Source organism: Myxocyprinus asiaticus, chromosome 45, assembly GCF_019703515.2.
Source record: "Myxocyprinus asiaticus isolate MX2 ecotype Aquarium Trade chromosome 45, UBuf_Myxa_2, whole genome shotgun sequence".
Lineage (NCBI taxonomy): Eukaryota > Metazoa > Chordata > Actinopteri > Cypriniformes > Catostomidae > Myxocyprinus > Myxocyprinus asiaticus.
Genome location: NC_059388.1, coordinates 15,448,188 through 15,461,370, shown reverse-complemented (window position 1 = coordinate 15,461,370; position 13,183 = coordinate 15,448,188). Strand labels below are relative to the sequence as shown.

The 13,183-nt window shown below is 39.0% G+C and overlaps 1 protein-coding gene across 3 annotated transcripts in view; it reads left to right on the top strand.

The window, feature by feature from the left end:
* Nucleotides 1-13,183, top strand: part of apaf1 (apoptotic peptidase activating factor 1) — a 49,432-nt gene that overhangs the window by 28,057 nt on the left and 8,192 nt on the right. For all 3 annotated transcript variants that reach the window (XM_051688347.1, XM_051688346.1, XM_051688348.1), the window contains 4 exons: nt 692-817; nt 1,174-1,299; nt 2,563-2,688; nt 6,536-6,682. In XM_051688347.1, the coding sequence (XP_051544307.1) occupies nt 692-817; nt 1,174-1,299; nt 2,563-2,688; nt 6,536-6,682 (525 nt within the window). The remainder of the gene's footprint in view (nt 1-691; nt 818-1,173; nt 1,300-2,562; nt 2,689-6,535; nt 6,683-13,183) is intronic.

The window sequence follows — 13,183 nt, the reverse complement described above, 5'->3', positions numbered from 1 at the left end:
ATACAATGCAAGTGAATGGTAACTGGACCTTTCAAGCTTCAAAAAGCATGTAAAGGCAGCATAAAAGTAATCCATATATCTCCAGTGGTTAAATCTATGTCTATAAAGCGAATAGATGTGGGTGAGATACAGATCAATATTTAAGTCCTTTTTACTATAATTCTCCACTTTCACTTTCACATTCTGAAAGGTAAAATGGAGATTTATTGGAAAAAAGGACTTAAATATTGATCTGGTTCTCACCAAAATTGATTGCATCACTTCAGAAGATAATTATTAAACCACTGGAGTATGGATTACTTTTATGCTGCCTTTATGTGATTTTTGGAGCTTGAAAGGTCTGGTCACCATTCCCTTGCATTCTTCTAAAAAAAATCTTTGTTTGGGTTCTGCAGAAGAAATAAAGTCATACACATCTGAGATGCCATGAGAGTGAGTAAATGATGAGATCTTTTTCATTTTTGGTTCAACTATTTCTTTAAATTTCAACCTGGTTTTTGCCATGAAAATAGCCATGGAAGCTGGCATTTCAAATCACAAACAAACCTCCATGAAAGCCTTTGGTGTCTGTAGACCTCTTATAAGATTTGGGTACCTGTGCATTTGGATCATTTAAACGATGTACTGGTACAATACATTTTCATAACAATTTAGTAGATGGAGGTAGAATGCTCTATGTCTCCCTCTGTAGGTGTGGAAATGGAGGACGGGTGAGTGTCTGGTGCTGGAGGGTCATAAGGAACCGGTCAGGAAGTTCCACCTGTTGAACTCTTCCTCTCCTCATCTACTTTCATGGTCGTTTGATGGCACTGTTAAGGTAAAGACAACCTCTATGATTTAATTTCTTGCAGTTGCCTTTGAATGGAGATAAAATGTGCATTGCATAATTAGGATGATGTTAAAAACATCATCTATGATGGAAGCGTTCAGTAAAGAACATTATCAAGCCCAAATTGTCACAGAAATCACTGTATTAACAATAATATTTAGGTGATGTAGTTTAATCAGTATTTTTTTTTCTTTTTTTTTTTTTTTTTCCAAGACCTTAATGGCAGTAGACATTTTTTAGCATGAACACTATTATAGTCAGGGTTTCCATGTAACATATTGCTTCACATTATGTCACTACTTGTTCAGAAAAAATAAGGTGGTTTTGGTTTTTGTCCATTGCAGGTTTGGGATCTAAACAGTGGACAGAGGCTGCAGGACCTGGTGTGTCATAAAGGAGCTGTCCTGTCATGTGACGTGTCTTCTGATGGACGGCTCTTTGCCACCACCTCAGCCGATAGGACTGCCAAGGTCAGATAAAGAGAAAGAGATGAAACAGATTGCTATATCAGATCAATGTCAAATGAAAGGACATTCTACCAAAAGCAGGATATTGAAGGGAAAGGTGAATGGGAAAAAAAGAACATCTTAGATCTGGGCTCTAGCTGTGCGAACACCTGTTCCTGTTACACCAATAGTTTTTTACTCTAGGTGTAAGTCTGTGTGTGTGTGCGTGCATAAAGTTTAGGGATGGGTCTTGATTGTCTTGTAGTCAACTAGTCAACCAACAACTGATCAGTGAGGTCGACTAGTTTACCTAGATTTTTTCCGTACAATTTTTTTTTTTTAGTGTTAATATTTTTAGTATTTACCCCCTTGAAAGCACCACCACTACACCCATTGCATTGCATATCGTGTTGTTTTTTTTAGCTTTCTAACATGAGCATTGTTTTTAAAACATCATTCAATTCATAAATAGTCTTACTTTTGAAAACGTGCCTTGAGATTATTCTGTTGCACTCTGACAAGCTCTTTTTGAACACATGAATGCATCTTATGTAAACGCACCCTAAGAAACATGTCCAATTGGGGTCAGATGAACCCCAAAACAGCCTAATTACACGGGTTTCTTAAGACCAATTAGTCAAGATGTCATTCAGACAACCCACCAACTAGTTGATTTTAAAAAATGCTGATTTGCACAGGCGTAATAAAAATGTTGTATTGGTAGGTTACAAGGTATGTACAATGTGACTATCTGGAGTATCTTTACTGAGCTTATTAATAAAAGTCATGTGCAGCCAAATACTGCCTAATTAACTTGGTGGTCCTTTGTTCTGGCCTCACACAGATACACACACGCACTCACTATGTGGTATGTATCAGAGGTCAAAGTCAAGCCTGCTCATCTGAGAGCATAATGAGATGAAGATCTCTCACTCCGTATGATGTCGCCTCAACCAGAAGAGCTTTCTAATGAGACCCCGTGTTCAAGTCGGCCAGAACACCAGAGAGAGGGAGAGAAAGTGTACAGCAAAGTGAAATTTGAGAGCTGATTAAAGAAATAATGGACCTTCTTCAATTAATGCCTGACTTTTGACTAAAATTAGAAATGGAAGATAAATCTTAAAGTTATAAACTGAATGTCAGTGAATGGGACGAACAAACTTGTTCAACATTGATAGCCTTACAGTAGAGAATTACACTAAACAGGAACACTCCCCCTATCTGCCATTTGCTTTTGTTCAGTTTGTGCAGTAAAATGGTGTTTAACTGCTTATTTTGTCTCCTCAGGTGTGGAGCACTGCCTCATGGGAAATGCTGTTTTTGCTGAAGGGACACAGAGACTGCGTTCGTAGCTGCCGTTTTTCATGGGACAGTAAGCAGCTTGCAACGGGTGATGACAACGGAGAAATCAGGGTAAACAGCCACCAGGTTTTACAGGAATTTAACGGCCAAGTAAACAAGGATTTTCAGCCAACGCACGGACCCCCAGCATAAGCTAGATTTGCTCGTTAACACTTTAGATTTACTTTAAGTAAATTACATAACATTATTACATTTATATAATTATTTTCCAAAAAATTTCACTCGGTGGCCATTGAAGTTAGGCGCACCACAACGAATGGAACCGAACACATGTATATCGTTTTAACTTGACAATGCTTCTTAAAAATGTACACGCAAGAGGTGCTAAGAAAAAGAAGCATGGCCAAAGACGTCCTACTAGTGCATGTTTACATAGAAAAACTATTTAAAAACAATGCTCTGTGTGAACACCCCCTTACCGCACTTTTTTCCAAATGCACAAGCATGGCGAAATTTGTATAAAAAATGAACACGCATTAAACGCACAAATCAAAAGACAACACAACAGAAATACACTACAACACAACAGAATGACAGACAGCAGAGGCAACATGGAGAACAAATAGAGCTGTTAAAATTAAGTAAAGAATAGAATAAAGGAAAAAATAGAGAGCAGACAGAGGAAGATTTACTTCTTCAAAATCATAATCCCCAAAACTCTGCGTTCATCTTCATGCTATATCTTCTTCTTCTCGAGTAAAACGCATCTGTTGTCTCTGCCAAACTGTCTCTTTCTGAGCATCTCCTGCTGCAAGACAGGCCCACTGCTCAGAAGTGTAAAGAAGAGCTATCTCATCAATTAAAGATGCTGCTCAGAGAGAGAAAGAGGAAAACGGCAAAAGCGAGAGAGAGCCACAAAAAGCGAGAGAAAGGAGCTGTTATAATTCTGTGGTGCTGTTTTTCAACTCTGTTTACTGTGACAGAGAAACAGGATGTGCTATATACAGACTTCAGAGTGTAAGATATTAATCGGGCTTTAATACCTCTAAATCAACAGATTCATATATTTACATTTGTCATATTCATCATATTTTTTTTATTTTCTCGCAACCAATTTTTGATTAAATTAATCTGGAGAAAATAATACTCAGGTATTTTTACATGATGAAAGGGGTCATATCATAACATTTTATTAATTTCTATCCCTGAGACCCACTTATTGTTAGTTTTTTTTTATTTATTTTTTATTACCAAAACAGCTGTTTTCCACCCTTTCTCTGAGCCTTGTATAATTAAAAGGTCACTTTTTGCTGCTGTGCCTTAAAGAAACGGCCTCTTCATATGTGAAATGATGTTTAAACGTGGACGATTATCTAATATGCACTGTATTTATCTGTCTGATGTCAGACTTGTTTGGAAATGGTCGTTTATGCAGCTTAGTTTAATCGGACCCACTTTATATTAGGTGTTTTTAAATATGTACTTAAGCATTTGATACAATGTACTTATTATGTACATGCGTGTTGTTGCATTGTACTTACATTTACAGTACCTGCATTTATTTGGGGGCCTGGGTAGCTCAGCGAGTATTGACGCCGACTACCACCCCTGGAGTCGCGAGTTCGAATCCAGGGCGTGCTGAGTGACTCCAGCCAGGTCTCTTAAGCAGCCAAATTGGCCCGGTTGCTAGGGTGGGTAGAGTCACATGGGGTAACCTCCTCGTGGTTGCTATAATATGGTTCTCGCTTTCGGTGGGGCACGTGGTGAGACGAGCTATGTCTCCGCGGTAATGCTCTCAACAAGCCATGTGATAAGATGCTCGGATTGACGGTCTCAGAAGTGGAGGAAACTGAGATTCGTTGTCCGCCACCCAGATTGAGGCGAGTCACTACACCACCACAAGGACTTAGAGCGCACTGGGAATTGGGCATTCCAAATTGGGAGAAAAGAGGATAAAAAAAAAAATGTACACTGCTAACCTTAACCCCTAATCTTAAACCTAACCCTACCCCAACCTTTACCCTAAACCCTATCCCTAAACCTACATGTAACTCAATCTCATTAGCAGCAAATGTGAATCTTCTGAGAATTTTGCAAAAACAACATGTAGTTACACAATAAGTAAATTTTATTGTATGTTGTAATAGGCAAAGGAGGAAGCTGGGACAGGATTGACACCACACGTAGACATTTATTGCACATACACTTTTTAGTGTCACACAATAAGGCTTTTCAGCTGAAAAATTCACTGCACGTGCTGCTTTTCAGCAGACATGTTCTAGACAAAGTCACACACAAACACATCGTTATGCATCTCTCTCTCTCCCCGTCTGCTGCTGTCTCCTCTCCTTAAATACTCCCACTGCCCCTCACTGGAACGCGAGAACGGTGTGGCACCCAATTGGAACTCATTCACCACTTATATTTCCGGCCTCGCTCTGCCCAGACGCCACTTGACCCCGCCCTGCTCACCACATATATACACTATATTGCCAAAAGTATTCGCTCATCTGCCTTTAGACGCATATGAACTTAAGTGACATCCCATTCTTAATCCATAGGGTTTAATATGACGTCGGCCCACCCTTTGCAGCTATAACAGCTTCAACTCTTCTTGGAAGGCTTTCCACAAGGTTTAGGAGTGTGTTTATGGGAATTTTTGACCATTCTTCCAGAAGCGCATTTGTGAGGTCAGACACTGATGTTGGACGAGAAGGACTGGCTCGCAGTCTTCGCTCTAATTCATCCCAAAGGTGCTCTATCGGGTTGAGGTCAGGACTCTGTCCAGTCAAGTTCTTCCACACCGAACTCGCTCATCCATGTCTTTATGGACCTTGCTTTGTGCACTGGTGTGCAGTCATGTTGGAACAGGAAGGGGCCATCCCCAAACTGTTCCTTTCACTGGAACTAAGGGGCCAAGCCCAGTTCCTGAAAAACAACCCCACACCATAATCCCCCCTCCACCAAACTTCACAGTTGGCACAATGCAGTCAGACAAGTACCGTTCTCCTGGCAACCGCCAAACCCAGACTCGTCCATCAGATTGCCAGATGAGAGAAGCGTGATTCGTCACTCCAGAGAACGTGTCTCCACTGCTCTAGAGTCCAGTGGCAGCGTGCTTTACACCACTGCATCCGACGCTTTGCATTGCACTTGGTGATGTATGGCTTGGATGCAGCTGCTCAGCCATGGAAACCCATTCCATGAAGCTCTCTACGCACTGTTCTTGAGCTAATCTGAAGGCCACATGAACTTTGGAGGTCTGTAGCGATTGACTCTGCAGAAAGTTGGCGACCTCTGCGCACTATGCGCCTCAGCATCTGCTGACCCAGCTCTGTCATTTTACGTGGCCTACCACTTCGTGGCTGAGTTGCTGTCATTCCCAATCGCTTCCACTTTGATATAATACCACTGACAGTTGACTGTGGAATATTTAGTAGCGAGGAAATTTCACGACTGTACTTGTTGCACAGGTGGCATCCTATCACAGTACCACGCTGGAATTCACTGAGCTCCTGAGAGCGGCCCATTCTTTCACAAATGTTTGTAGAAGCAGTCTGCATGCCTAGGTGCTTCATTTTATACACTTGTGGCCATGGAAGTGATTGGAACACCTGAATTCAATTATTTGGATGGGTGAGCGAATACTTTTGGCAATATAGTGTATTTAAATGTTAGTATATAGTAGTGAAAGACACCTGATATAAAGTGGGACAGTTTAATCACTTTGTTTAATCGTCTTTTTGCGCTTGAGAGGACTTTTTGTTTTGAAAGTTACCGTACGTGTCCATTGTACATCAAGCGTTTTTATTAAGGATATTTGATTCCACATGAAATGACCTTTTTAATACTGTTTTGAATCTACTTTGTATTGTTAAGTATGATTGTAATTGTGTTGATAATGCCTTGCTCTTTTGATGCATCACTGATGTGACGTTGTGTTATTTGTGTCTTTAAGCTGTGGAGCACGTTGGATGGCGCTCTCCTGAAGATCTGTTCCCGGGACACTAAAGACTCCATGGATTCTTTCCATGGTGGCTGGGTGACCGATCTTCACTTCTCCCCAGATAATAGAGTACTTGTTTCTACAGGTGGATACATCAAGGTACACACACACACACACACACACACACACACACACACCCACATTATATATGATCAGGCAGACATTTGCCCAATCACTCATATGACAGAGACACATTATCATGTCAGGAATGGAGCGAGACTAACTTTCATCAACAATGTCACGCATTATCCATCATTCATTGGAATTTCTTTATTAATTTACTCAGAGCTGTCTGTACATTATGTAAGTGTCACAGGTCTAATGATGTTTCATCATGCATCAATCCGTCAGTATATCAAATGTGTCTGTGTTAGGCTGCCTGCTAACCTCTGAAGCTGCTGCATCGGAGACCTGATAATAAGCTCTGATTGATCACTAGCTGTCCTCTTTTAGGATCCCGCTGTACGTTATATCAGATGATAAATTAATCCCAGTCGTTGATCTTCATCAGACTGAACAAAACCTGCTCTAAATCTGTTGTAAGCATGCAAAGAAAGGAGGTGCGTGAGACGCAAAATACATCACGCTGTGCCTACTGTTAGAGGAACACTTCTGTTGTGATTTGTGAATTTACAGCCCCCAGAGGATCCAGTTATACATCAGAGCGGATATTGTGTGAAACTAAGTCAGTTTTTCATTGGAATGGTGTGTTATGGTTGATTATTTGTGACTGAATTGTTTCCTGTAATGCAGCCCTGGGGATATTTCAACATTTGCTGTCTATGTTGTGCCATTTGATATGGAAAAAACAGTAAGGCTTGGTATTTTAACTAACTTGCAGTATGATACAGATTTTGAAAGTGCTGAAATTTGACTTTAAATATACTTATTTTCCTGTTACAATGCAACAAAACAATATTTAACTATACAATGCTTTATTAACATTTTCCAAACAAAGCCTTCCACAGTATAAAGAAAGAAATACACTAAAATAGCACCAATTCAAGTAACATTAAGTGTTTCCCAAAGTCTAAGTGGAAGTTTGACTAATTGAAAAGTCTCCATAGTTGCATTTTCATTGCAATGGGCATTAAATCTCTTAAATTCTCATCCTCCACAATATTAATCAGCCGGCAGATTGTGACTTTGTTACAGCAATTGTAAAGCCGCGTTCATGATTCACATCAGGGCACATTAAAAGCGTTTGCAGACAAAAACGTCTGACTTGATTTCTGTCACAAGTTTCATCTTGTGTGTGTAATGACTCCAGGAGGACACATCACAAAGTTTCCGCCATTCAAACAAGTGTTTGTGCTGGTTTATGCTGTATTAACGGTAAATGCTTAATCGTGATTAAAAAAAAATGTACGTTAAACTTTTTTTTCATTAATCACATGCGTTGAAGCATTAATTTTGACAGCATTAATTGTGATACATGTAAAGATCCAATCTAAAGTGATCTATTATAATACCCTGATTAGATCGCAACTGAAACTGTGCAAAATACGTAATCAAGAGAGTGAATCTGTGGAATCCATTTATAATCAAAAGCTAAACGGCTAGCTTTTGTCTGGAATGGTACCTCATAGAAGTGGTTCTGATTTCAGAGTTAGACAACCTGCTTTTTGATTAAAGGAATTATACCCCCAAAAATTAAATCGTTTATTCACCCTCATGTCGTTCCAAACCCTTATGACTTTTTTTCTGTGGAACACAAGAGGAAATTTCAAAGAATATCACTGATTGCCATATAGTAGTTGATCCTGACTCAATTTAAAACTTAAAAACACCCCAAAGTGTCAGAAGTAGTCCATGTGATTAATGTGCCATATTCCTAGTCTTCTGAAGGCATACAATCACTTTATATGATGAACAGACCGTAATTTGTGTAATTACTCACTCTCAAATAAAATAAAATCATTGTTCAACTCCTCTATACAAAGCTCAAATCAAATATGGCGACACATCAATACCATTAAATACACCTGTCGCGATTATTAAATAACCGTCTGATTGCAGTTATTTGATCTAACCCTGGTTATTTGAGACAACCACGATTATTGGGCATTCAAATTCCAATAACATTTTAATGCGAATGTACTGTATAAATGCCATGAACGGCGCATTTGTGTGTCATTCAGTTGAACTCCAAGTCCAAGCGTCACTGAGATGCACCGTGGAGGTCAATGAGCTCCTGTCCGGAAGAGCACGTGAAGCACTCTGATGCGCGCTGTCAGCAGAAACTTGTACAAAACTCACATGAAAATATAATTGAAAAAGTATAAGCCTTGATAGTGAACACTCCGGTTTCACTTTAAACGATCGCATAATGGCAAATGTTCCTAGTTCATACACACTGTGTTAATGATGCGCAGTGACAAAGAGGAGGAGATGCACACTTACTCTATTTCTGTGGAGTGATAAAATGATGAAATTAAATCTCAAAGGTTTTGCTTCGTGACCAATAAGGGCTCATGGATTTATTCAGAGCATTTAAATAACGTGTGAAAGTGAAGAAATTAGAAATATTTTACAATTGCATAATATAATATACATATATATTTATTTTTAAAAATTATAAAAATATGGGAGTTTAAAAAAACAAGTGTAAATGCTAAATTGACCAAAACTAAAGTTGACCAAAAAGAGACGTATTTTAAGTATATCGAAATATTTTTATATTTAAAACATTATTTTTCATGTCATTCATAAGTTTTTAAAGCCTTAAAAGTAAATCATAGTTTATCCCTATTTTATTATTTGATTTATATATTTGAAGTTGTATGTGTATGTGTTGTTTGTTTGAAATATGTAAGAATTACAAAAAAAGCATACGTTTTTGATTCTTTTGCATCTCGTGACTTAAATTTCGGTCTATTCATCATACAAAGTGATCGTCTGACTTAAGAAGACTTGGAATAAGATGCACAAGTTAAATTTAACTTCTATTGTATACTTGGTGCTTTTTTTAAAGTGAGTCATTAGAAACTGTTATTGAATGGAAATCAGAGATTGTGACATGCTTTAAAATTTCACCTTTTGTGTTCAGTCTGGTCAAAAATCAGTCATGGGTTTGGAATGACATGAGAGTGGGAAAATGATGGCAATTTTTTTTTTTTTTTATCAGCTGGGGGAATAATTGACACATACACACGTAAAAATTATATTAGGATCTTAAGTATCAATGCAATATCTTGAGAAAAGGAACTGCAAAAAAATCGATGTATTACATCGACACATTCTAAACAAACAGTCAGAATTTGTTTGGAGCCACGGCCTAGCACGTTGTGCTCATGTGAGTGGCGCAAGTTTCTGTATGGCTCGCAAAATTTTATTTTTTTTTCTTTTCTGGCTTTATTAGCAAGAGGACAGTGGAGAGGTGACAGAAAATAATAGGGGACAAGAGCGGGAATGGGATTGGGAAAGGACCTCATGAGCCGGGACTCGTACTCGGTTCACACGTGATGCATCAGCATTATATGTCATGAGCGCAGCCCGCTAGGCTATGTCTCAGACACTTGCAACATTTTCTAATCCCGTTCTCCCCTGTTCTATCCATTATTTCTTGTCTGGTTTATTATTGTATCAATAAAAAGTGGTAAAAAGTCCAAAGATTAAAAATACTAAAATTTTTCTAGTTTCACAATTTAGAGGGACTGTTGCTAGACTTTATTTGCTCCATAAAACTCCCGGTTATAACCTGTCATTCAAAGAGGTTTGAACCTGTCAATTGAAGAGGGTCTTGTATATTGCATACCTGAGCTTTTGAGCATGGCAGCTCTCTCTGTTTTCTTTGAAGTGTTCTGCCTCTCTGCCGCTGTCATGGATCTCTTTCTTTGATGTCTGCCTTCTGCTGTTTGTCATTGACATGTTTCTATTTGCAGCTAGCTCTCAGCGATGCTTGTTCTTTGACACATTATGCAGTTCAGCCCACCTGGTTACCAAAACTACATTGGATTTGACCGGCCCGCTATCATCCACATTAATCTGCAGCTACTCAATGCCTTTTTTGTTTTGATCTTTCACTTTAGGATCTTGGGCAGTCTGGCTTGTTTGAAAGGCTGGCAATGATTAAATTGGTATTTGACATTGTCCTTTTTTGGGACTCATTTCCCAATGTCCTACAAGAAAGTAATATTAATCTGTCATGTTTGTGAGGGTTCTGTCCTCTCCGTCTCCACGTCTGTCCTCATTAAGACAGCAGGACATGTCCTGTCTCCAGTCCAGCTCATTTTTATTGACTGATGACAACTCAGCAGAGTGTCCTCTCTTTTTTTTATTTAATTGTTTTGCTTTCCATCAGTATGTCTTTAGTTGGCATCAGTCTGTATTTATCTGTATGTCACCTTTCCATATCTTCGAAGGATTGCTGGGTTGACGTCTCATTGTTCTTTTTCCATGGTTGGGCTTTTATAACATATGGCAAAAAATATATATTATCATTTTATGCATGTTTAATATATTGTAGTTATTATGATATTTTTTTTAAACTTTTTTGTATATTTTAAATTTCCAAATATTTAAATATTGTCAAATATATATATATATATATTTAAAAGAAGAATAGAAAATAGTTGTTTGTTTTTCAGCTATATTGTTTCTACAAATAGACATTACATTTATTTATTTGGTGGACACTAAAGCAAATTCAAGGTACAGTGTATATACTGTATAAGCTGTATAATAATTTAAATAGTTTCCAAATTAACTTTCACCTGTATATAGAACATAAATATGTATATACAGTGCATCCAGAAAGTATTCACAGCGCTTCACTTTTTCCACATTTTGTTATGTTACAGCCTTATTCCAAAATGGATTAAATTAATTATTTTCCTCAAAATTCTACAAACAATACCCCATAATGACAACATGAAAGAAGTTTGTTTGAAATCTTTGCAAATTTATTAAAAATAAAAAATGAAAAAATATCACATGTACATAAGTATTCACAGCCTTTGCCATGACACTCAAAATTGAGCTCAGGTGCATCCTGTTTCCACTGATCATCCTTGAGGTGTTTCTACAACTTGATTGGAGTCCACCTGTGGTAAATTCAGTTGATTGGACATGATTTGGAAAGGCACACACCTGTCTATATAAGGTCCCACAGTTAACAGTGCATGTCAGAGCACAAACCAAGCCATGAAGTCCAAGGAATTGTCTGTAGACCTCTGAGACAGGATTGTATCGAGGCACAGATCTGGGGAAGGGTACAGAAAAATTTCTGCAGCATTGAAGGTCCCAATGAGCACAGTGGCCTCCATCATCCGTAAATGGAAGAAGTTTGGAACCACCAGGACTCTTCCTAGAGCTGGCCGCCCGGCCAAACTGAGTGATCAGGGGAGAAGGGCCTTAGACAGGGAGGTGGTCAAGAACCCAATGGTCACTCTGACAGAGCTCCAGCGTTTCTCTGTGGAGAGAGGAGTACCTTCCAATCAGGCCCGTATGGTAGAGTGGCCAGACGGAAGCCTCTCCTCAGTAAAAGGCACATGACAGCCTGCCTGGAGTTTGCCAAAAGGCACCTGAAGGACTCTCAGATCATGAGACACAAAGATTGAACTCTATCGCCTGAATGGCAAGCGTCATGTCTGGAGGAAACCAGGCACCACTCATCACCTGGCCAATACCATCCCTACAGTGAAGCATGGTGGTGGCAGCATCATGCTGTGGGGATGTTTTTCAGCGGCAGGAACTGGGAGACTCGTCAGGATCGAGGGAAAGATGAATGCAGCAATGTACAGAGACATCCTTGATGAAAACCTGCTCCAGAGTGCTCTGGACCTCAGACTGGGGCGAGGGTTCATCTTCCAACAGGACAACGACCCTAAGCACACAGCCAAGATAACAAAGGAGTGGCTACGGGACAACTCTGTGAATGTCCTTGAGTGGCCCAGCCAGAGCCCAGACTTGAACCCAATTGAACATCTCTGGAGAGATCTGAAAATGGCTGTGCACTGATGCTCCCCATACAACCTGATGGAGCTTGAGAGGTTCTGCAAAGAAGAATGGGATAAACTGCCCAAAAATAGGTGTGCCAAGCTTGTAGCATCATACTCCAAAAGACTTGAGGCTGTAATTGGTGCCAAAGGTGCTTCAACAAAGTATTGAGCAAAGGCTGTGAATACTTATGTTCATGTGGTTTTTTTATTTTTTATTTTATTTATTTATATATTTATTTATTTTTAATACATTTGCAAAGATTTCAAACAAACTCCTTTCATGTTGTCATTATGGGGTATTGTTTGTAGAATTTTGAGGAAAATAATGAATTTAATCCATTTTGGAATAAGTCTGTAACATAACAAAATATGGAAAAAGTGAAGTGCTGTGAATACTTTCTGGATGCACTGTATACACTGTTTCACATATATGTTGGCTAGTAAGATATATTTTGCCATATGGGATGAGTGTGAGAGCGTTCATGTGTGTACGTGTTCAGCACTCCAAAACACATTTTGCCGTTCACTCTGTGAGGTAAAGGTTTTCGTTGAGTGATTTATAACAGCTTCTGTCTCCATCCCTGTGTTGTGTAGCTTTCACTAACAAAAGACAAATGGTTATTGTAGCTGTATTTGTGTGTGTGAGTGACAGAATTCC